The 25,563-nt window shown below is 40.0% G+C and overlaps 1 protein-coding gene across 19 annotated transcripts in view; it reads right to left on the minus strand.

Moving 5' to 3' along the window:
* Positions 1–25,563, minus strand: part of RALGAPA1 (Ral GTPase activating protein catalytic alpha subunit 1) — a 151,575-nt gene that overhangs the window by 62,993 nt on the left and 63,019 nt on the right. For all 19 annotated transcript variants that reach the window (XR_003532151.1, XM_027670920.1, XM_027670900.1 and 16 more), the window contains 11 exons: positions 25,255–25,448; positions 25,032–25,130; positions 24,764–24,919; positions 23,189–23,317; positions 22,089–22,214; positions 20,881–20,939; positions 17,084–17,192; positions 4,296–4,406; positions 3,266–3,334; positions 1,332–1,466; positions 417–600 (listed from right to left, as the gene is read on the minus strand). Coding sequence is in view for 18 of the 19 variants with exons in the window: in XM_027670920.1 (XP_027526721.1) it covers positions 417–600; positions 1,332–1,466; positions 3,266–3,334; positions 4,296–4,406; positions 17,084–17,192; positions 20,881–20,939; positions 22,089–22,214; positions 23,189–23,317; positions 24,764–24,919; positions 25,032–25,130; positions 25,255–25,448 (1,371 nt within the window). In the remaining variant the exon portion in view is untranslated. The remainder of the gene's footprint in view (positions 1–416; positions 601–1,331; positions 1,467–3,265; positions 3,335–4,295; positions 4,407–17,083; positions 17,193–20,880; positions 20,940–22,088; positions 22,215–23,188; positions 23,318–24,763; positions 24,920–25,031; positions 25,131–25,254; positions 25,449–25,563) is intronic.

Genomic DNA, 25,563 nt, shown 5'->3' on the forward strand with positions numbered 1-25,563 from the left:
ACAAATTATGATAGGCTACAGAAATTCACAGAAAGCATTCAATATTGCAAGTTCAGACAGCAACAAAAATCCAAAATATTCTTAGAAAAAGAAGCAAAATTAAGAAAAAAACAAATTAATTTATTGAAACTAAAATGCAAAGTTACATTTATCCATGTTGCAGTACTTAACACTTTTTGCTGATAAACAGAGCACGGAAGAATCCATATCATATCGATCTTAATGTTATTCAAAACATACTTATTTGAGTTAATCGAACAGCAACTGCTCAAAATGACGTTTGCTCTTTCCATACTAATGGTTCTTCTTTAGTGCCTAGATGTAGCTGAAAACATATGCTTTAGACCAACACTTCAAGACTGCAAACCAAGATAAAATCTTTTTGAAAGAAAATGTATTTAGGTAATTTGACAAACCTTCAGTGACTGGCTGAAGTTTAGAAGATCTCTCTGAGTCTGGAGAATGCAGTGGTTCTGGTTCCTTTAAGCTTTCTAAATGCATAAAAGGATCGTAATCCATACATGCCAGATCAGAAAGGCTTAGAGGAAAATATTTAGGGTTGCTAAAACATTGAGACCCATAGACACATCCATGCAGAACCTAGAACAAAACCAGAATTTCATTACATTACCTACTGAAATTCCTACTTGATAGTTTTATAAGAAACTAAGTTTATTTTTATTTACATTTTTTAAATTGATTTGTTAGAATCAGGTAGGTAGGACCAAATGTTGGAAAATTTTAGGTGCCTAATGTTTACAGAAACAAACCCTGGTCTGCAAAGAAAATTCTTAGAAGTGTCTAAACCAAAGTGGAATTTAACAATAAAGAAACCAAACTCATAACAAATCATTAGGCTACCTTTATTTTTAGATCTTCTATCTTCTTTAATTACATATGCTAGGTCTAAGCTGCTAGAGCTTTTAATCCCCTTCCCTTGAAAAAAAAACCAAACCCTATCTTTCTTCTGTATTCCTAAAGACAGTAATAATAACTTAGTGCTTTTTGCTTTGCTGATTGCTAACTGAAATTTCTTGGTATATAAGTTCCATTCTTTTGTCTTATGTATAGCTAGTCTTCTACAATACAAGCATCTGCAATCAATATGACATACAAAAAAAAGTCTTGGTTAAACAACCAAAATGTAAAATAAAATCAGCAATTCCAAATGTATCAAAGGTTAAGCTGTTACAGTGAAATGTACAAGAACTAAGCCAGCACTCCACATTTCAGCAGTTGAATGGCAGTCAGCTTACAGAAAACTTTTGACTTCATTTCCACGAAAACTGACACTACCTCCATATGTACAAAGCAAGTAAAGAAACATGTACCTTATATATACAGTTAAGAACGGATCTTTCAGTCTTATCATTTTCTGCTCCTGTAGCATGAAGAGGCTGCAGCAAAGTCTTTAATGGCAAAGCCATTATCCAATCCAATAAGCACAGAAGTAAAGAAACCACCAACTGGAACAAACACTTTCAATTACAAATCAATTAAACCAGCACCTGTTACTTCATATTTATCACTTTATTTTATTTCTCCATTCTGCTTTCTTTTTCAATTCAGTAGAGTCAACCTTCTGCAGTAATGGCAGATCACGCTTGTTTAACCACTGTATGTTCAAATCTTATGACATCAGTAAAAACTTTGGCTACTGAGGTATTTAACAAACACCATCCCTTCAACAGTTTCTCGTCATGGTAAGACTGTGAGCAGATACTATACAGATAGATAAGACGATACCCTCAGTTTTCAAAATTGATTTGTAGGGTGCTATTTTTAAATTGAGAGATAACACAGGTCCAAATTGAGGCTGATGCGCCACCGTGCACATAAATTTCACTGTAAAGTGAATCACGGATTACACAAAATGGAACTAATTCATCTGCATTTAGTGCTTTATAAATAACACAGAATTTCCTTCACAACATATCAGTAATGTTATGCAGCACCAGGTGTCATCTGAAACAAATCCAACTAACTTGAGTAGGCTACTCAGTCAGTAAGAGAATCAACTCCCTCTCAGGGATGCTCTTAAAGACTGTAGAATAGAATTAGATTAAGACAAACATCTACACCAAATTATTAATAACTTACTGACTTCAAATAATTATTCTTAATTTTTAAAACTTAGCCGTGGAAGAGAAAACAACTCACATAAATAGCTGCAAGATTCTCTAAAATATTTACCAAGTTAAACAGAAGTCTTTCAAAGAAAATCCATTTACTTACTACAAAAATCACACAAACATAACACTCATTTCACATGATGCATGGCAAGTTTGCTTCTCAGAAACACCTAATGATGAAGGGCTGAGTCTTTTTATATTAAACCAATTTTTAAGAAACACGTTAGGACTACCCGTTTGTCAAAAGAGGTTATGACAATTTTTTATATGGTATTTGATGCACAGTGATCAACATTAGTTCATGCAGAAACTCTGTCAATTATGGGAAGCATCCCTAAGCGGAAAAGTGGCAGCCTGGCATATGATTGTAGTCTACAACAGCCCCTGACTTCTTGCAAACAGACAAGAGGTGAAACAGAGCTCTGGAGGCCAAAATGAGCAACAGATGAACTCCAGCTCCTGTGAGAATGGTAGCCCAGAATGATGGAGCTGTCAGCAACAAACTGCACCAAAGTGCCCAAATTTAAACGACTATTGAGTCCCACAGCCCCATATCAAAGCCAAATAATTCAGAAGAGACACAGCTTTCAGGAGGCAGAAAGTACTAATGTGAGTACCAGATAAAGAAAGATCTCAGCTAGGGGACTCAGGCCCATTGAAAACACAAACAGCAATCATCTTGAAGGATGATGATAATCAAATTCACTTGAATATTACAGGCTATCTTTCTTAAGAATGTACATACTATGGAAACACCAAAAAATCCTAACCTTATAAATGTTTTGCAATGTACTCTCTACAAGTTGAGAGCGTATTTTCCCTATAAGACAAGTTCGAACATTCCAAACTAATTTGCTTGTAAATTCACTGAGGATAAGGAAAAAGGAGACTTTCTAATTACTGAAAACAATCAATCTTGATTAATTTTAAATGCATATTTTCCCACCAGAACTTCACTTGGATAAACAATATTGCTGTAATTCTAGGATGACTATACTGTATTATATGTAAAAAGCCTAATCTCTGATTTAAGCCTAATCTCTGATTTAAAACAGCTTAAATTTTGAAAAAAAGTTTTGTCATGCACCTTTGTAATTAAACTGACATATTAAGAGGAAATGAAAAATACTCACCCTCTTGTCCTGTTCATAAGAGGAAGCTTCTGTACTGGGTAGTAGATGTGTAATAGTTGCTATCAGAATCTGGGGAAACATAACATATTTCTTTTAAAATATAACATAAATATTAAAATTTAAAATAATTTTTTAAGCAGGTAAATGTGACATGATACTAGATTCATGGTTAAATTCTATTAAAGTTATTTTGAGACAAATTACAGTATTCTTTTCCAATTTTTTTAAATAAAAAAAACTTTTAATTGAGTTTTGCAGAAGACATTGAAGGAATATGTTCTGCTTGACTGACGTCAGTGCATTAAGGACAATGAAATTACACAGCTATCCCAAATATTCAGACAGGAAGAGAACTTGATTCCACACACTTGTAGGGCGCAGGAAGGAACCTGACGCTGGTTTGTGTATGGGGCTATCTGTGTTCCATTATTTCTTAGAACTATTAGAATTTGTATACACCCTGTTTTCACTTGATCAAAAATATGACTGCAGAGGACCAGAAGAAATGCTTGCTATACCTCTTAAGAAGCTTTCACATGATTCCCTTTCCAGTTACCTGGGAGACCTCTGTCTTTTCTCTGTGGTTTCGACTCACAGAGGCCATAATCTACTTCCTTGTTATGGGAAGTATATATACAAAATAATTATTTTTGCTTTAAACTGAAACTCTTTAATGGATATGAAAAATATATTTCCAGATCCATATTTTAAGTAATCACTTTCTCACTAAACTTAAATAAACATATTTGAAGATATTTAGTATTAAAAAACCTTGGACTTTATTGACAACATTCTCGTGTAATTTTTTCTCTGAGAAAAAACAGGCATGACACAAGCACACTACATGTTAGTACCAGAGTCAGGAAGTAAGTATGCTGCAAATCTCTACTGTTAGTGTTAAGTAAGATTATGTTTATACTAATTCGGTATTTTGTGAAATGCAATTGTCAGTATTTTAATTTCAGGGAAATTTTTTTTAATGTTTCCTTTAAAATAATTAAAAAATTTCAAGTTTACAAAAATTGCTTACTTGAATAATCCGTAAAGGTGAATCAGCTTGATACAGTTGAAGTCTATGTACATAATGTATCAGCATGTTCAGCATACTGCAGGCAACTTGGGCTACTGTTTTATTTGGAAACTAGAAAAGAGAACACAGCACAGCAACGATGATGAAATGATTTCACGTAAGAGTACATTAGGTGGTAGGGTGGTCACAAATTTCAATAACAGTTTTATAAATATAGTTCCTTAAGTACTTATTTACCAGGGGAACAGAGTTAAATTTCAGAAAACTTAAAAGGAATTATTTACTCATAAACAAATGTTAGCAGCTAACACGAAAAGTTTGGGGCAGACAACCAGTGAGTTGCATACAATGAGGAAAAGGGGAGAGGAGTCTCCTAACTAACTTCAGACTGATTAGAACAATATCATGAAGCCAGGAAGAAAGAATTCATTTCATGTTAACTTAATGCTTTTTAATATTAATGAATCACTGCAAAAAACCCCAAAGATTCAATTCTGAAATCAGAGGTCTTTGCTGAGAACCAAGGTAAGTGAAGAGCCACATACCCAAACTGCAGCCAATAGTACTGAATGCGAGACTAACTTTTCTGCTGTTTGCTAGCAACTGCTGTGTCCAGTGCTTGTTTGAATGGAAATGAATGCACCTTGGCTTCTGTGCTTAACTCTGCTTTTCTCTGTTATCATTTAAAGGCAGGAGAATGTTGCTGCACTGGAGTCTGCCTTCCACAGTTACAGTGCTGGTCAAATCAGAAGGGAATGCATTTGTACAATTAATTCCCAGCCTTAGGAGGAGATGTACACTCTGTTCCACACTCTTAAGTGGGAAAACAAAGAGATTAAAAGATGGGATATGTTTCCCTAAATTGTTAATGCATAGGACATGTAATTGAGGTTTCTACCTTCATTGCACTTGCTTTAAAACATTAAGCTGTACAGTAAATGACATGGACAAAGTTACTTTTACAAATAAATTCCTGCATTATTAAAAAAGTAGTTTACTTGTTTTAATATCACTTTATTCAGCAGTGAAGCTATCACAGGTATGTGCCGCAAGGTGGCTATCTACCTCTGAACTCAGAAAGGGGCAATTATGCTGCAAAAATACTTAGATTTAATTTCTTGGCTTCATAGACTGTTTTCTTACTCAGTCCAGTTCTGTTAACCCTTCAGAGAAGGATACATCTCACAGATCTTAAAAAAAAATAAATCTTAAAGAAAGCTGAAATGCCTGGGCAACGAAGCCTGAGCAGAAAATTAAAGACTTCAGAATAAAATTTTTGAATGGCAAAAAGTTAAAGGTGGAAAATACACTGGAAGAATACTCTGTTCTGGGTCAGCTGCTTATCAAAGCAGAGCTATCCATTTTTACATTTAAAAGAAATAGTACAAGCATAAAGAAAAGTATGGAGTACGAAGCTTTAATTAACGCTTTTTGTGGTATCTATATAAGCATAAAGAAAGACTATGAATGGCTCTTGTAAGTCATCCACAGAGATAGAAACCAGAGTACACAATGGGTAGTTAATTCTTATTCTGACTTTCCCTGTTTCTCAGTGGAAGCAGTTTCATATTATTGTGAGCTTTTAATTAAAAACATAGCGAACACCTCACATCTGCAAGTCTTCCCAGAGCTTATGACAAGTACACCATTATTTTTTATCCCTCATAAGACAGCCTCTCTTTATGCTGTGAAAGTACTCTGTAAGAGCACAGTAAGCAGGGTATAGATTCTAATGCTCGAGCTTGAGTGACAACCAGAAAAAAATTATATAAAACTGAAAGCATAACAATTTGATTACAGAACTTGAGATCAAATCCAGATTGCTGAAAACATCCTTAAAAGCTTGCAGGAAACCCCTGAAGTCACTGGAGAAGACAAATGGGGTGGACAAACTGGAGTAGCTTAATACAGAGCATCCAGATGACTGCATGTAAGAAAAAATTACCTGAGAAAGACCTGGAGACTTTCCAGAGTCATTGAATAATCAGTCATTCACTACTTAAACAGGAAACATTTTGTTTTTTAATTTTTAAAGTTTTTTTTAAAGAAGCTCATCAGGCTCTAAAATGAAGATGAAGAAATGAATGATTTGTAAGGCTGGTTTACGCAGCCTTTCTGTTCTTTGGTTGAAAAGAATTTTATTTTTTTTAATTTAAGAAAGGAATAAAAGTCGGTGGAGACATAAATTTCACATTAAGATGAAGGGTATAAAGTAATGAATATGAATAAATTTAAGATCTAATCTTGTGCACTCAAGTTGTCTTATTCATGGGAAGAGCACCAGGCAAGAAGTTTTGATCAAGAATATGAGGATTGGCTGAAACAGATCAAACTCTTCATCTGCTTCAGAAAGCTGTCAATATATCACACTTCAAAAGAATGTTGTCCTGGTTTCAGCTAGGACAGAGTTAATTTCTTCTCAGTAGCTGTTACAGTGCTCTGTTTTGGATTCGGAATGAGAAGGATATTGATAACACACTGGTGTTTCGGTTTTTGCCAAGTCCTGTTTATCCTAAGTCAAGGGCTTTTTCTTGTCTCATGCTCTGCCAGTGAGGAGGTACGCAAAAGAAACTGGGAAGGGTGACCTGAACTGGCCAAACGGGTATTACACAGTATGAAACATCATGCCCAGTACCTAAACTGGGGGGAATGTAGTGGGTTTCTGTGGCTGTGTTTTGGCACCGGGAGGGGGCTACAGGAGTGGCTTCTGTTAGAAGCTGCTAGAAACTTCCCCTGTCCTGTGGAGCCAATGCCAGCTGGCTCCATGATGGACTTCCTGCCACTGGCCAAGGCTGAGCCAATTAGAAGTAATAATAACGCCTCTGTGATAACATATTTAAGAAAAAAAGATTGTTGTGCAGAAGAAATTCTAGCCAGGGAAGAGCGGAGTGAGAACATGGGAATAACAACGTAGACACCAAGGTCAGTGCAGAAGGAGGGGGAGGAGCTGTGGCCCCTGTGGCCCGTGGTGAAGACCATGGTGAAGCAGCTCTCCCTCTGCAGCCCATGGAGGAGCCCATACTGGAGCAGGTGGATGCATGAAAGAAGCTGTGATCCCATGGGAGGCCCAGGATGGAGTGGGGTCCTGCCGGAGACCTGTGACCCACGGAGAGGGAAGCCCATGTTGGAGCAGGTTTTTCCCAGTTAGAACTTGTGGCCCCTGTGGGGGACTCACGTCGGTATAGCTCATTCATGAAGGAGTGCACTCCATGGAGAAGTGACCCATGGGACAGCAGTTTGGGAAAAACTGCTGCCTGAGGGATGGACTCACGTTGGAGAGGTCCATCAAGAACTGTCTCCCATGGGAGGGACCCCACGGTAGTAGGGGAAGGACTCCTCTCTCTGAGCAGCGGCAGAAACAACAACTGACTGCAACCCCCACTCCCTGTCCCCCTGCACTGCTGGGTGGGAGGAGGGAAAACATGGAAGGAAGGAGGGGTGGGGGGAAGGTGTTTTTAAGACTGTTTTATCTGGAAGCACGGCTCGTCTGGGTTCGGAAAGGGTGGTCTGGCATCAGTCAGTGGCCAGTGAGCATTTTTATTGTGTATCACTTGAGTTTTTTTCACCATTATTATTATTATCATAGAATCACAGAATCAACCGGGTTGGAAAAGACCTCCGAGATCATCAAGTCCAACCCTTGATCCAACACTGCCATGGTTACTAGACCCTAAGTTCCACATCCAGTCTCATCTTAAAAACCTCCAGGGACGGTGAATCCACTACCACTGGGCAGTCCATTCCAACGTTTGATTATTCTCTCTGTAAAAAAATTTTTTGTAATATTCAACCTAAATCTCCCCTGGCACAGCTTAAGACTGTGCCCTCTTGTCCTACTGCTGGTTGCCTGGGAGAAGAGACCAACCCCCACCTGGCTACAACCTCCTTTCAGGTAGCTGTAAAGAGTGATGAGGTCACCCCTGAGCCTCCTCTTCTCCAGGCTGAACAGCCCCAGCTCCCTCAGCCTCTCCTCATAGGACTTGTGCTCCAGTCCCTTCATCAGCCTAGTTGCTCTCCTCTGGACCTGCTCCAGGACCTCAATATCCTTCCTGAACTGAAGGGCCCAGAACTGGACACAGTACTCCAGGTGTGGCCTCACCAGTGCTGAGTACAGGGGAAGAATCACTTCCCTGGTCCTACTGGCCACACTGTTCCTGATACAGGCCAGGATGCCATTGGCCTTCTTGGCCACCTGGGCACACTGCTGGCTCATGTTCAGCTTCTTGTCAATCCAAACCCCAGGTCCCTCTCTGTCTGGCTGCTCTCCAGCCACTCTGTCTCCAGCTTGTAGTGCTGCAGGGGGTTGTTGTGGCCAAAGTGAAGGACCCGGCACTTGGCCTTGTTGAACCTCATCCCATTGGAATCAGACCATCTCTCCAGCTTGTCCAGGTAGGTCCCTCTGCAGAGCCCTCCTGCCTTCCAGCTGATCAACATGCCCCCCCAGCTTGGTGTCATCTGCAGATTTGCTAATGGTACAGTCAATCCCCTCATCTAAATCACTAGTAAAGATATTAAACAGGACTGGGCCCAACACTGATCCCTGTGGGACACCACTAGTGACCGGCCACCAACTGGATGCAGCACCGTTCACCACCACTCTCTGGGCCTGGCCCTCCAGCCAGTTCCTAACCCAGCACAGAGTACCCCGGTCCAAGCCGTGGGCTGCCAGCTTTTTCTGGCGCATGCTGTGGGAGACAGTGTCAAAGGCTTTGCTGAAGTCCAGGTAGACCACATCCACAGCCTTCCCCTCATCTACCAGGTGGGTCACCTGATCATAAAAGGAGATCAGGTTGGTCAGACAGGACCTTTTACCATTATATATAATGATATATATAATTATATAAATATATATAATAATATTCAATATTATATATTATTATATGGAGGGATTAGGAGCACAGATAGTAATTTCCTGAATCCTTCCAGCAACAAGGAATAATATTGATAAGAATAGGCAGATCCATCAGGTCAATGAATGGCTCCGAGGTTGGTGTTACTGGAAAAAATTTTCATTTTTTGGACCCTGGGATGATCAATTCAGCACTTTGTCTACTGACACCTGATGGGATGCACCTTTCTCAGAGGGGAAGGCTAGTGCGGCTTGTTGACAGAGCTTTAAAGTAGCTTGGAAAGGGGAAGCTGACAAAACCAGGCTTGCCAGCGATGAGAGATGGGGTGGTGTGCCAAAACTTGAGGAAACAACTACTAACAGGATCCCTCAATCTGCCTCATGAAGTGATGGCTACAACGTACCACACTGAAATGTTTCTACACCACTGCACAGAGCATGAGGAGCCAACATGAGGAGCTCGAACTTTGGCCCAGTCCCTGAGATTTGACATCACTGGCATAAGTGAAACCTGGTGGGATGAGACCTATGACTGGATTGCCCTGTTGGACAGATACAGGCTCTTCAGGAGGGATAGGCAGGGCAGAATAGGCGGAGGGACTGTATCTAATAGAAGGGTTAGAACGTATGGAGCTCACAATTGGCAATGGCACAGTTGGTAGACTCTGAGTAAGAACCAAGGGGCAAACAAATAATGTGGGAGTCTGATACAGACCTCACAGACAGGATGATGATGCCAACAAATTATTCCTTGAAGAACTAAGGGACACTTCCAAGTCAACTGCTCTTGCCCTTCTGGGACTTCAACTTGCCAAAAATCAACTGGGAGCATCACACAGCTGGTACAACACAGGACAGGAGATTCCTAAAAATTCTGGATGACAACTTTTGTGATGTATCTACAGCATGTTTAAGAGAAGCATAACAAAATCATGAGATGCAGGGGTCTGGATGGCTGGTTAGGATCCTTTGTGCTCAGACTTCAGCAGAGGTTAATGCAGACACAGCAGTGTTGCCACATTGCTGGGAGAAGCACTAGCTATATCCAAAGCGAGCTGCTGAACTGCAGCTCTGAATATGCTTCTGGTATTCCAAAAATAGGAATATAATTGCTGCTAACATTTCTATTCAATGTTATTTGCTCAACTGAATTTATCAGTAAGTTGGACTAGGACTAAAGCTCTCTATCCATTCATTTATCTTGAAAATAAGAAAATAATCCATTCTGGAAGTTCAAACCTCTGACTACTTGGTAGCCAGGAGATTGCTTGGGTAACAAATTAGAGGTAATTTGTTTCTCCCATGACATATTTATGAACTTTTCATTTTACTATTAAACTCAATTGGGAATGTATGCCACTGCTCAGAACAGGAAAAAAGTCAACATGCTTTGGATGTTTTAGCCAACACAAAGCAAAACAAAGTGGAAATATAAAGATCTTTGTTCTCCCATTCAAGAAGTAATTTACGTTTTACGTAAATGAGATAGAAATAATTATGTAAAAATGAGATATGTATACGTCAAAGAAAAGAAGAGAAATCGCTATGAATTTCAGGATTAAAAATAGTTCAAATGTTGATAAATTGCAGAAGCAAGATGAAAACATCATTTGCCTAATACCAAACCTGCACAGTAACTTGATAAAATGCAAGAGTTAAGGGATATTAAAAAACAAGGGGAAAACCCTGGAAGAGAGTATTAGTGGAGCTGCAAAGAATGAGTGTGACTTTGCAAAACAGGAAATTGCAATTTAGAGTCTAATACTAAAAGCCCTGCAGGTACCCATTTTAGATATAGACTCAAAACCTGCATCATGAGATGTGATGAGCTGATCTGCTAAGATATTTTTCAGATTACCATTGCTTAAAAGAAAGTAATAGTCCTCAATATCTGATAGAAGTCATGTATAACAGGTGTACTCCAATTTTTGTCAATGTGTATATATACAAAGACTAGCTCAAGGAAGAGGTAGAGAGACTAAGAAGTATTAGGGACAGTGAAAGGGAAATTGACTGGTGGAGTCATACCCTTTCAACTCCAAAAGAAGTCCAGAAGGAGACGGTGAAGCCCTGTCCCTCCTGCCATCAGGCAATTGGAGCAAACCAGGTGGATGGGGGACAATGGAAACAGATCCCTCACCGGAGAGGTAAAAGAATCCCCTCCCAACCCCCACCATCCCCCCGGGTGCCCTTAGAGAACAGATATGAGGCCCTGCACTCAGAGAACCAGGCAGAGGACAGACAAGAGGAAGATCTGTCTGGAAGGTCTCCTGTTCGCCCCTCGTCTACCAGACGTGTTACAACTACAGCTACAAAGAAAAAAAGAAGGGTAGTTGTAGTTGGTGACTCCCTTCTGAGGGGAACTGAGGGTCCTATATGTCAACCGGACCCATCCCACAGGGAGGTCTGCTGCCTTCCTGGGGCCCGGGTGAGGGATATTAGTAGGAGACTCCCTCAGCTAATTCAGACCTCAGATTATTATCCACTGTTGGTAGTCCAGGCTGGCAGTGATGACATTAATGGAAGAAGTGCCAAGGCAATTAAAAAGGACTTCAAGGCACTGGGTCGATTAGTTGATGGGACAGGAGCACAGGTGGTGTTCGCCTCAGTTCCTGCAGTAGCAGAGATGAATAAGGAGAGGAATAGGAAAACCTGTCTTATCAATAGGTGGCTAAGGGATTGGTGCCACTGGCGGAACTTTGGGTTTTTTGACCATGGGCCAAATTCCATCATACCTAGTCTCCTCAAACCAGATGGGCTTCATCTATCTAGCAAGGGCAAAAGGACTCTAGCCCATAAGTTGGTGGGGCTGATAAGGAGGGCTTTAAACCAGGTTTGAAGGGGGAAGGGGTTGAAACCAGGCTCTCCAGAAAGGAGCCCAAGTTAAGAGCCAAATCAGCAGCCCAGCTGAAGTGCACGTACACCAATGCATGCAGCATGGGTAACAAACAAGAGGAGCTGGAAGCCATTGTGCAGCAGGAAAGCTATGATGTAGTCGCTATCACGGAAACATGGTAGGATGACTTGCATGACTGGTGTGCTACCATGGGTGGCTACAGGCTCTTCAGAAGGGACAGGCAGGTTAAGAGAGGTGGAGGGGTAGCTCTATATGTTAGAGAGTCTCTTGACTCTGTAGAAGTTGAAGTCAGTAACAATAAGGTTGAGTGCCTGTGGATCAGAATCAGGGGGAAGGCCAACAAGGCTGATATCCTGGTGGGAGTCTGTTACAGACCACCCAATCAGGATGATGAGGGTGATGAATTATTCTACAAGCAGCTGGCAGATGTCTCAAAATCGCCGGCCCTTGTTCTCGTGGGTGACTTTAATCTGCCGGATGTCTGCTGGGAACTCCACACAGTGGAGCAGAGGCAGTCTGGGAGGTTCCTAGAGTGTACAGAGGATAATTTCCTGCTCCAGCTGGTAAATGAGCCTACCAGGGATGGAGCCCCGCTAGACCTCCTGTTCACAAACAGAGAGGGGCTGGTGGGAGATGTGGTGGTCGGTGGACGTCTGGGACACAGTGATCATGAAATAATAGAGTTTTCAATACTCAGGGATGCAAGGAGGGCCGTCAATAAAACCTCTACGTTGGACTTCCGGAGGGCAGATTTCGGCCTATTCAGAAGACTAGTTCAGAGTGTACCCTGGGAAACAGCCCTTGAAAACAAAAGGGTCCAGGAGGGATGGACATACTTCATGAAGCAAGTTTAGAAAGCACAGGAGCAGGCTGTCCCAGTGTGCCAAAAGGCGAGCCAGCAGGGAAGACGACCGGTCTGGCTGAACAGGGAGATTTTGAAAGAAATTAGGGTAAAGAAGAGAGCCTACCGATTATGGAAAAAAGGGCTGACTACTCAGGAAGAATTTAGGAATATAGTTAGGTCGTGTAGAAAGAAAATTAGAGGGACAAAGGCACAACTTGAACTGAGTCTCGCCACCTCTGTGAAGGATAACAAAAAGTCCTTCTACATCAATAGCAAAAGGAGGGGCAAGGAAAACCTCCATTCTTTACTGGATATGGGCGGGAATATAGTTATCAAAGATGAGGAATAGGCTGAGGTATTTAACACCTTCTTTGTCTCAGTTTTCAACAGTAAGACAGGTTGTCCTGAGGACACCTGGCTTCTGGAGCTTGTAGAAAGAGATAAGAATCTGAACAGCCCCCCAGTAATCCAGAAGGAAACAGTTAGTGACCTACTGAGCTGCTTGGACCCCCACAAGTCTATGGGACCAGATGGGATCCACCCAAGGGTGATGAGGGAGCTGGCGGAAGAGCTCGCCAAGCCGCTCTCCACCATCTATCAACAGTCCTGGCTCACTGGGGAGGTCCCAGATGATTGGAAGTTGGCAAATGTCATGCCAATCCACAAAAAGGGCCGGAAGGAGGACCCGGGAAACTACAGGCCCGTCAGCCTGACCTCAGTGCCTGGCAAGGTTAAGGAGCAGATCATCCTAAGTGCAATCACACAGCACCTACAGGATGGACAAGGGATCAGACCCAGCAAGCATGGGTTTAGGAAGGGCAAGTCCTGTCTGACCAACCTGATCTCCTTTTATGATCGGGTGACCTGCCTGGTGGATGAGGGGAAGGCTGCGGCTGTGGTCTACCTGGACTTCAGCAAAGCCTTTGACACTGTCTCCCACAGCATGCGCCCGAAAAAGCTGGCAGCCCACGGCTTGGACCGGGGCACTCTGTGCTGGGTTAGGAACTGGCTGGAGGGCCAGGCCCAGAGAGTGGTGGTGAACGGTGCTGCATCCAGTTGGTGGCTGGTCACTAGTGGTGTCCCACAGGGATCAGTGTTGGGCCCAGTCCTGTTTAATATCTTTATTGGCGATCTGGATGAGGGGATTCAGTCCATCATCAGCAAATTTGCAGATGACACCAAGTTGGGGGGGAGTGTCGATCAGCTGGAAGGCAGGAGGGCTCTGCAGAAGGACCTGGATAGGTTGGAGTTGGGCTGATTCCAACGGGATGAGGTTCAACAAGGCCAAGTGCCGGGTCCTGCACTTTGGCCACAACAATCCCATGCAGCTCTACAGGCTGGAGACAGAGTGGCTGGAGAGCAGCCGGACAGAGAGGGACCTGGGGTTTGGATTGACAAGAAGCTGAACATGAGCCAGCAGTGTGCCCAGGTGGCCAAGAAGGCCAATGGCATCCTGGCCTGGATCAGGAACAGTGTGGCCAGCAGGACCAGGGAAGTGATTCTTCCCCTGTACTCAGCACTGGTGAGGCCACACCTGGAGTACTGTGTCCAGTTCTGGGCCCTTCAGTTCAGGAAGGATATTGAGGTCCTGGAGCAGGTCCAGAGGAGAGCAACTAGGCTGGTGAAGGGACTGGAGCACAAGTCCTATGAGGAGAGGCTGAGGGAGCTGGGGCTGTTCAGCCTGGAGAAGAGGAGGCTCAGGGGAGACCTCATCACTCTCTACAACTACCTGAAAGGAGGCTGTAGCCAGGTGGGGGTTGGTCTCTTCTCCCAGGCAACTGTCAGCAAGACAAGAGGGCATGGTCTCAAGTTGTGCCAGGGGAGGTTTAGGTTAGATATTAGAAAGAATTTCTGTACAGAGAGGGTGATCAGACATTGGAATGGGCTGCCCAGGGAAGTAGTGGATTCTCCGTCCCTGGAGATTTTTAAAAAGAGACTGGATGTGGCACTTAGTGCCATGGTCTAGTAACCATGGCAGTGTTGGATGAAGGGTTGGACTTGATGATCTCGGAGGTCCCTGCCAACCCAGCTGATTCTATGATTCTATTCTATGATTCTATGACTAGACTATTCATTGAATTTTGATGCAAACAAAGAGCACATAGAAAGGTTCTGAAAATAAATGCAAATAAATTGAAAATATTTGAAAAGTTGAAGTTATTTCTCACAAACATGCAAATTTGCAAAATGCTAAAAAATGACATGTTTTTACAGATATTACTCTATAAAACAAGAACAAATATGAAAAAGATTTAATATAGTAGGAAAACAAAAACACTTATCCAGAAAAAAAAGCCAAAAGAGTGCAGCTCCTGGAATAAGTACAGAAAAGCACTGCCACAGCAAATTAAACATCCTCCAATGCCTTCTAGGCATGCAGCATAAATACTCTACATTTCTTTCTGAATATCTAGGCAGCACTAAGAAACAATACTGCATAATGCAGGGACTCTCAAACTCAGAAGTGAACATGCACAGAATGTCATGAGGCTATGGGCATAATGGGATTTGGCTGGTGGGGCAAGAAGAGAGCAGGTGAGCAAGGAGCACAAGAAGCTTTGGAAAACTTCTGCCTGGCCTTTGCACTTGCCACCTTCCCACTTTCTTCCCTGGTCCCCTCTTACACTGGATGCTCTGCTCAGTCAGTAGCCAAAGAGTACAAGGCAGCAACTTGGCTTGGGACAGACTTTCTGCATAGATGGTAGATGGCTCCCAAAGCTGGGATTCCTTCCAGTGTCCCCTCTACCCTGGCCTCTTCCTTTTGCAATGTGGCAACAGAATGCACCATGGAGGTTTTAAGAGTACTGGTAACCCAGGATGCCAATTAGTGAGGCATGTGAGTAACTTGGACAACCATGGCTAGCCTAGGCAGAAGACACAAATGCTGCAGAAGGAAAAACTCCAACACTTTTGTAGTCCAGTGTCTTTGTATGGTTCTCTGCCGGGTGTATATGGTAAGGTTTTGGTAACGGAGAAGCTACAGGGGATTCTCTGTGAGAAAAGGCTAGGGACTGCCCCATGCCAGAGAAAGAAGGTTCCAGCCAGCTCTGCAATGGACCCACCAAAGAACAGCTGAGCCCATCTGCCAAGTATGTGGCAACTTTGTGAAAACATATTTAAGAAAGGGTAAATATGCCACACAGGCACAGAATGGAAAACCAAAAAAAAAAAAAAAAGAAAGGAATGACAAACAGTAGGCAAACACAAAGGTCAGAGAAGGAGGAGGACGAAGAGGTGCTCCAGATGCTAGAGCAGAAATTTCCCTGCAGCCTATGGAAAAGACTATGCCAAAGGAGATCCACCCTGGAGCACCCCGCACTGCAGCATTGGATATTTCTTGAGGGCTGTCTGTGGGCAGTCCACAGACAGTCCACACAGAAGGCGGCTTATCCTGAAGGACTGCAGCCAGTGAAAGGAGGGAGGAAGAAGTAGCAGACAGTAACTGTTGTGTACTGACCATAACTCCCCATTTCTCATCTGCTCTGTACTACTTGGGGGGGTGGGGGGAGGCAGAAGAGTTGGAAACGAAGGAGTGAAGCTGAAAGGGAGGGCTGGGAAAGGTGACATTTTAAATTCTGTCTTTGCTTCTCACTGCCGAAATTATTTTAACTAGCAGTAAATTAACTTCCCTAACTCAAATCTGTTTTGCCCATGATGGTAGCTGGTAAGCAATCTCCCTGTCTTCATCTTGACCCATAAGATTTTTCATGCTGTTTTGTCCCTGTCCTGTTAAGGAGGGATAGTGGAGTGAGTGGATGGGTGGAAGTTTGGCCCTTACTTAAGGTTAATCCACCAGAGGCTCCTGGATCTAGTTACAAACAGATGCAGAAAACCCTGGTGGAAGTTTGGGTCCAGGATGTGGGAAAGGCTATAGCTGGACAAAGCCAGACAGAGATAGTAGTGCTTTTACTCAAATCTGAATTGCAAGGATTATTAAAGGAAGATTGGGAGATGGACAAACTACTATGGCCCAAAGGGTAGAGGGTAAAGTGGCAGATTATGTATATTAAGATAAAGATCCACTATCTTATCTCCCAGCACACCATTCCCTCCAAACTTTAAGAAGGGTAAAGAACTTTTGACAGTTCAGAGATCCACTAATTAAACTGAATTCACTCTTTTGTAAGGATTGCAAATGAGACCAAAATAAGGACGCTAAAATGGGATCATGACTTTGAAAAGGCAAAATATCTTTACACATCAAGTCAATATACATTGTAAAAGTTTAAGTCTCTCACCTTTAAAGAAACACAAATCACATTCAATGCTTCCTTGATCTGAGGATGATGTGATTCATGAACCAGCTCCTCACAGATCCAAATACCAAGGCTGCAAAGCGCAACACATCTGTAAGACAACATTGGAGGACAAGTGTTGAGAAACATTCTACAAGAATGTGCAATTTTTATGATTTATTATGCCTTGCTAAAGACATACAACAACAAATATGTTTTTAGTATTTCCAAAAGAACTATATAAAAACCTTTACAGTGCTGACCATAACTTACATAAAAATGAGCAAAAAATCTGAAGTACCCTGGTGAAGGCAGAGGAAAGGACAGAGGAAGCACCCTTCTGAGCAACTGAAAAATCCAAAAAGATATCAAGAACTCCTGCATCTCTATGTGCTTTTTTGATTAAAACTATTACCTGAAATCAATGTATGAGAAATTCTTATATTTTCTTAAGACAAAGTAAAAATTGTGGTGGAAGGTTCCTCTGTTCCAACATAAGAGTTGCTCGTGTTTATTTAGAGCTTCTGAGACACAGAGACAAGAGAGGGAAATGTTACTTGTTCATAGATGTTTACATTGTTTTAGATTGACAATAAATAAGGATGAATAGAGGAGGGGTAAATGAATGCTATAGACAGTATACATACTGTGATTAAGTACTTCAACTTCTGTTGTTTCTTCATTTAAATTAGGAAATAGAAGTGTAAAGGTAAAGGGTATTTAGGTATATGTGTTCAAATCAGCAAAGATGGATGAAATTTGTTCAGAAATGTTAAGGAGCTAGCTTAAGCCATCTCTGAGTCATTAGTAATTATCTTCTGGAACACAGTATGCAAATATTTTAGAAAAAACTTCAGAATTCAAAATCCTCTGGATAAAATTAGAGAGCAATCCAAAATCAACAAGATGAAAGCCAGTCATGTAAACTGCAAACCATTACACCTGGGAGGGAAAAAGCAAAGGCTAGAATAGGAACAGAAGCAGAAGTGGCTATGAAGCCTGTGCTGCAGAAAAAGGGTTTTCAGGCTACACAGAATCATGAAAATGCTTACAGGTAGCAAAATTACATACAGGAATCAATTCTACATGGTAGTGTAAAACCACCCTGTTTTGTACATTGCCACTGAGAGAATAACTGCAAGAATGCCTCCAGTACACTTTGATTAATCCAGTTTTAGAATAAAAACAAGACTGATGGAATCTAGGAAAAAAAGTGATAAAAATAATAAACAACTTTGGGAAATATTGCATATGGAGGAAAAGTTGAAGGGCATACTGAGTCTAAATCACATTTAAGAAAGGAAATGGTTAGAAATCTTCTGATGTGCAGTAAGACACATAACAATTTAATTTCCAGTAGAAAAGATTATTCCTATATACAGGTCATAAATCCAACTGACTGTAAAAATTAAATAAGTATTGGAATAATCTAAGATCTTTGTAATTTTCTTCTTAGAGAAAATTTTCAGGACAATTTACTACTACAAGCTTCTACTGCAAGCTACTCCCAGGAATGTTTTAAACACACTCCAGCCTCAGAGGACGTGGAGCAATCTACACTTCTGCTATGTCCATAGTATGTGTTTCAATTCTTTCTGACAAAAAGAAAATAAGAATATAGCATGGATTTAACAATAACTGTAGACAGCTTGTGTAAAGTGACTAAAAAAAAATATTTAGTATACAGAAGAGTAGACAATTCTAAGTCTGTGTTACTATTTAAGTTTTCTTCATGCTACTGAGAACCATTCCACATCCAGTGATATACTGATATGCAAAATATCTAGAGCCTGGGAGGTTTCTACTAAGAATGCCAGTTTTGTAATCATTATTCAGAATAGTCTCTGAAAAACTGTGTAATAATGTGGCCACAATGTTATTATTAAAGAATCACAGCCTGTTAAGGCTGTGATTGCTGAGCACAAGCAGAAAAAGAGATGAACACTAAGTCCATCAACCTGTCACTTCTTTTTCAGACTGTTAGCAGCAGGAGAGGTATTTGATTAATACAGTTCTTATTCTTTAGAGATGGAGATCTGAGAGTAGAACATATTTCACAAAAGTAACTTCCCTCAAGACTTGTTGGGTCAAAACACAAAACGCTGAGCCTCCGTGGAAGTGATAAGGAACAGAGATTTATAGCTTGCGTGTACATATATGTATATAATATATATAATCTCTCAGACTTACTACAGATACACAAAGCTTGTGTATCTATGTTCCAAGTACCAGCTATGTACCTATGTTCTCTCCTAGGAAGTTGCAAAGACAATTAAGCCTCTACTAATGGCTGAGCTGATGTAGCAAAATTGTAATGCAGATCCTAAAGACAACCTCAGAGTGTGACCCCTATGAACTCTGTACTGCTGTAAAACAGATGATATCAGAGAAGTTATTACCAAAAAGGACTGTGGATAAATGGCCACTGAGGAGTAAGGCAGTCAGGTTTCAGAAGCTGTGGTAACATCATTATCCCTCCTATGAAGACAAACTCTTCTGTCTCTCAGAAGAAGGTGAGGGGCACAGGTAACCCAAAGAGACATTGGGCATCTATTCCTTTTCAATCTTAATTTAATGCTATTACATACAGTGGTCCAACTCTGCATTTTGGGGGCAGCATAAACTCAGCATTCTGAAAGGCTGTGCATGCACATATGCTCCACTTCTATATACATACCCTCATAGCCAGACAGGATATGGGGATGCACAGGATTTTCCCTTCCTCTTCCCAGTTACACTGTCAGAACTGAAGATACCCATACAGTGTGCCTCAGTGCCACAGATCAGAAACAATATTATGAACCAAGTGGATTTAAATTACTTTTTTCAAAAGCAAAATGAAGAGTGTTATGCTTTTCAGAAATCAGTTTTGTAAAGAACAGGAAAAATGAAATTAACATGATCTCAGAACATTCCCTCCTTCCCCTGTGCTGAGAGATATTATTGGATCAAGTGAAGAAACAGGTGGGCTGATGAAAACCGTTCTTGGTTTTCCAGCAAAACATTTAAAGGTTCGGTAAGCTGATCTTTCCAGGCTTGTAGTTTTTCAGGTATGTAGTTTTAGTATTTTTAAGTGACAATATATATTACTTGGACATATATATACATTCTTCCCAAACACGTAAGGCACACAAGTATGCTCTTCCTTGGTAGGTGTTACAGACTCCTGTTCCGATCCCATAGGCAAAACTCCAAGTGAAAGCCTCTGAGGATGGGTAAGGAGGAACAAAATCCTAAACCGATAACTATCCTCTCTGAAGTCCCCTACTTGATGAAGATGCTTAAGTTTAAGCATCAGAGCAACCATTCTCAGTTTAATGCTTAGCTTAATATTTTCTGCTTCTTGTCCATACCATAAAAAAAAGCTCCTTTACATTGTATTGTTTCTGTTTTTCAAATTAAATCCTGTGGTCTAATAAAAAATAACTATACCTTCCCCTTATAAATAGTCTTGTCTTCAATGAAAGTAAAAAATGCCTCTGTGGTATGGAAAATGCCTGAGCTGAACACCAGGGTAGGCTGGGAAAGCATACAGCTTATTCTCTTACCCATATTTACACTCTTTCCTATCAACCAGTATCAGAAAAAGGATATTGGTTTAGACCAGCCCAGTCTGTTCTTTTAATATCTCTATTACAAACAATTTCAAATTCACATGGTGGATCATAGTTTTGTGATGAAGAAAATCATTAATAAAATGCACACAAACTTTTACTTTAAGATTTCGAATATATCCCCCTCAAAACAGTCTAATAAAGAAAAAAATCTATTAATTTAGTAGCTCTTTTTATATGACCTACCGTGCAGGACCAGATGGCTCCTCTCTTGCTGAACTTAACACAGTTTTAATTATGAGTTCCTAAAACAAAGTGGAAAACACTCATTGATTTACCCATAACTCTGTAACATGAAGCATCAGAAAATCAGAATTTTATTATAGTGCACACAAGCATGTTGCTTAGCTAAGTGTCTAGGTTCTGGTCAGATGAATTGTTTGCTTACCACTACTCCAACCTTCTAGTCTGTCCCAGATGCTCATTATTGTGCTACCCCAAGAATATCCCACAAGTTTCTGTCCTAATTTCTGCTGATGAACTATTTATCCAATTTTTGTCAAAACATTTCCACAAAATATTAAGGGTAAAAAAACCAATAAGGGACTCCTTGAAGCTTCTGTGAATAGTGCTGACAGATATGACAGAAAGAATCTACTACTTCCAGATTTAAACAAGCATTTTAAAAAAATTAAATAATTTTAAAAGTATTTGCAACTAGCTGCAGAATAAAGAAGAATTTTGACTCAACTGCAGTGTAATGTCCAGAAAGCTGTAGGTTGCCCTCAATACAGTTCAAATAAACAGCCATTATATAATAGAAATAAGAAAGAAAGAATTCGAAATCAGTCTCCAAAGAGGAGCAAGGTATAAAGCAACTCTCAAGTCATCATTTCTCCCTAAATTGAAACAGTTTCAAAAACTTAAGGGGAGCCTTTCTTAGACTGAGCTCTGTGCAGTTTCCGTATACTGGCATACTAGCCAAGTCTGTTTCATGATATACAGGGTAAGGTCTCCATTAATCTTTGCCTTTTGGCTAAAAGAACACATTGATGTACAGAAGTTTTCTAAAGCCCCTAGGAACACAGGCAGATTTTACCAGTTGTGAACTCTCAATAAATTAAATAACGAATCTTAAGCCTCTCAAACTTCTGTCTCAGCTGATTAAAACTGAGACCCGCAAATAGCCCTAATGAGAGTAGGCTTGAAAGGGTGAGATAACACATAATTTCCTTTTATAAACGTAAGAAAACAGTTTATTATTAAGTTAATAGCAATTATAAAGTATGTTTACATACTTTACAAGATTTTATGAGATCTTGAGTCTTATAATCTATTTGAAATTATTTCTCAAAAATTTTAGGGTCTTAAAATTTTAGTTAGTATTTTCTGGAAAAACACCATATTAAACATATACTAGCTGAATACTAGCAAAATATTCTTAAAATTCCTACCTTAACATCCGTAAAGTGAGACACAGCAATGTCAGGAATATTTGGGTGAAGAGCTGGTAGTTCACGATATAAATTGGGAAAACAAACTAGAGATCCTAAAAGAACCTGTGCTTCAACTCTTGGTGCCTAAAAAAAGAAAAAAAGGTGGGGAGAAATATATATATTCTTGCTGCAATCAGGAAGCTGACATTTCTAGCTGCCTTAAAAGAGAACAATAGCTAAACTCTGTTTAGCTGTTTCCTTTCTCCTGCAAATTTTGCAGAGTTAGTAAACAGAGACCACAGCCCCTTGGATTGCTACTCATGCACACCCCATGATCCCACTTTCCAAGACAGTCAAAAGGAAGCAAAGGAATTGTTAGGACTACAGAGAAATGACTGAACTGCTAACTAGGCTAAAGTCTTAGGTTCAGCTAATTGAACAAGATGTGGAAAATTACTAGCTGTGACATGAAACAGAAAAGGCTACAGTGTAAGAAGCTGACAGAGGCTTCAGATAGTACCTTGAGGGAGGCTGCATTTCATAGCTGATTAGAGGGGAAATGATGGGATAAACAGTCAAAACTCACAGACAGTTGGAGGGAATTATTGGGAAGCTTTGAGAGAGTACAATCATGCAAGGTCAACAGCACACAGCAGTATTACTATATAAGGCTGAACCTGCCTGAGTAACAATATCACAAGTACATTCAAATAGTGCAAATGCTAGCAGATTTGAGTTCTCAAGCCTAATCATGAAAGTCATTGCATAGCAGAGATATGGAGGGATAAATACTCTTTTAAAATGAAATCTTGGGCAAAATGGACATTTACTTTAAAGTATGTTAAAGCACAGAAAAATGGCAGTCACAATTCTGAGAACTCTGAAGTAAAAGAAGATTTTCTGCTTCAACAGTAATTTTTGCATTCTTCACCTATTTTCTGGAGAGGACTTGCATGTGTAGTGTTCTAGAATAAATCACTGACATTATCTGTATTTGAAAACCGTTACACTGAATACTGAGATCAAGTTAACACCCCAGTCAAGTTAAAATACTGTTCAGTTTTCTCTCAAATTCTTCCCACTCATCCACAGATGAGAATTAACTGATGAATACTTACATTGAGGAACGACGAAGCAGCCACTCTTCCTGCTGCTACAATGAAATCCATAATAAGCATGGTAGCACCAGGCAAACCAAGTGAAAAGAACTGGGGAGAGCAGTGCTTAATGATTGTATTGACAATATCCTTGCAGAGGAAAAAGGGGGAAAAAGGAAGAGTATCAACATGAATCAAGATGAAAAATGAAGAAAAAAAGGCAAGTATTTATCAAGGGTAGAAAGTAAAAACGTGAGAAATCAAATTCATTGTGGCCATTAAGATGCTCATTACGAGTGAAGAGTAGCACAAAAAGATAAATTCCTTAAGTATACTCATATTAATGTAAGTAGACTGTGGTATACTTTATAGGTCAATTTAATCTTGGACAATAGTTCAGATCTTATGTTAATTTACATTTAGCTTTAAGATTTCTATAACTGATTAACCATCCATTTGAGTATGTACCGAACAGATATAGTGAGATAACCAGCTATTGTACCTTCTTAAAAACATGCTTAATCCTCTCCACTAAGTACTACCTGACTATAGTCAACAAAAAGATATTAGCCTCTTACATATCTCCATATGGAATCAAAATATAAAGAAAGAAAGATAATAAAGTGTTTTATAAGATTGCCCGTATGTAGTTATTCAACACAGTATATTGTGTTCTTGTAGACTTAGTGAAGCACTTTTAAAATTTCTGTACATGATGCAATTTCTTCAAAAGTACTGGAAAAGTATAAAATTATTAAAAACCATCCCAAGTTCACAGATATGCCAAAGAAAACAAACCCTTTTTTCTCCTCTGAATAATTCTTCACGAGTAGTAATATCCAACTAAATGGCAGTATGTTATAGGAAGATGTGCTGTCCAGCAAGAAAAGCAGCACAAACTGGTTTTTGGAGGACAGAAACTGGACATCTGTCCTATCCATAGCCATCTGTGGAATAATTTTGGACTAATTCTATTTTGCCCAGTTAATGAAAACAGGATTGTTTGAACCTTTGATCTCACTATGCCTATAACCACTCCTCAAAGAAGTTCTCAAATTCAACATTTTCACACTTCTGATGCAAAGCTTTAAAAAGAGTGTTTAAGCCATCCAATATTTTCATACTTGTTAATATTAAAACCTATGAAAAAGATCTCCTCCCACTGATTAGATCTGCTCAGTACATCTCAGCTTGCTGGTTCTTATTCTTGCTGTAGAAACAAAGCCCTCCAATGCAGTGAGCACAATTTACTAGCTAAACTGTTGCTTCAGGGAGCAAGTAAGAACAGTAGACTTTAGAGAGAGCTGCTTCCTTCTCTTTCTTGCATACTTCAATCTGTAACATATAATCGATGAAAATGAGAAAGTACATTTTCTGCCTTCATATTTGCTTGAAATGGACTAAAAAAAAAGGATTTCTGATTACAACCAAGGACATGAAGACCATTTATCAAAAATTTCTTTTTAAAAAAGTATCAACGGCATAACTATTTTTAAAAACATTAAATTACTCAGCTGGAAATCCATTGAGTACTTTTGAGAAAATAATTTTATTTTCAGTTATTTATATTACCTTGAACTTCACACTTAAACTTACTTGATCAACGTGAAGAAGTCCACAGTGCATTATATTGTAGAAATGAGTTAAAAAATCCCTGTTTGGAGAAACATCTTGTCTTCGTTTCATTGTCTTACAAATAAGTTTATAAGCATGTAGCTTTCCTTGTTTGTATTTATCAGTCAGCATTGTTGCCTACAATTTTAAAAAAATATTTATTGTTCAAAATTTTCGAAATTGCATTAAACACTCCTCTGCACCTACATTAACTTTCATTTCTGTTTCATAGTTTAGTGCTAAAATTTACCTTGAATAGCCATGGTGTTAGAATTCTCAGTGGTGGAATTAAAACTGGGGGAGACGGTGAAGTTAGGTTATCTGTTGAAATACCAAGATTGTCTCTTATCTGCAATTATTAAAAACAAAACAAAACGAGAATTATTAAAGGGAAATATATAAGATGTTGGCTTTTTCCTTTTGAAAATCCTGCCCTAACAGGTCAGGTCAGAGAAAAGGTTCAGCTCTTTTACCTTGGCCAGATTCTGCCACAGTTCACACAGGTAATCAAAAACCTGGGCATGAATCTCTGGATCCATGATGCTGTTGACATCTCCCAAAATTCCTAGCATTCGCCTCCACATCACAGTAGCAACATCTGCATGCCATCCTGTAAGTGTTCCCCCAGCCATCACACTGCAACATTCTGAGGGGAATTCACTAGTTTCTGTAACAGATTAAAAAAAGTATAGTGAGATACAACTCCAGAAAAACAAAACTTCTGATGTAACTTTTACATACATAGTCTTCTTAAAACCAAAAGATCAGGCTTTTAGAGTAAG

This window comes from Neopelma chrysocephalum, unplaced genomic scaffold (assembly GCF_003984885.1).
Source record: "Neopelma chrysocephalum unplaced genomic scaffold, ASM398488v2 Primary Assembly neopelma1_24, whole genome shotgun sequence".
Lineage (NCBI taxonomy): Eukaryota > Metazoa > Chordata > Aves > Passeriformes > Pipridae > Neopelma > Neopelma chrysocephalum.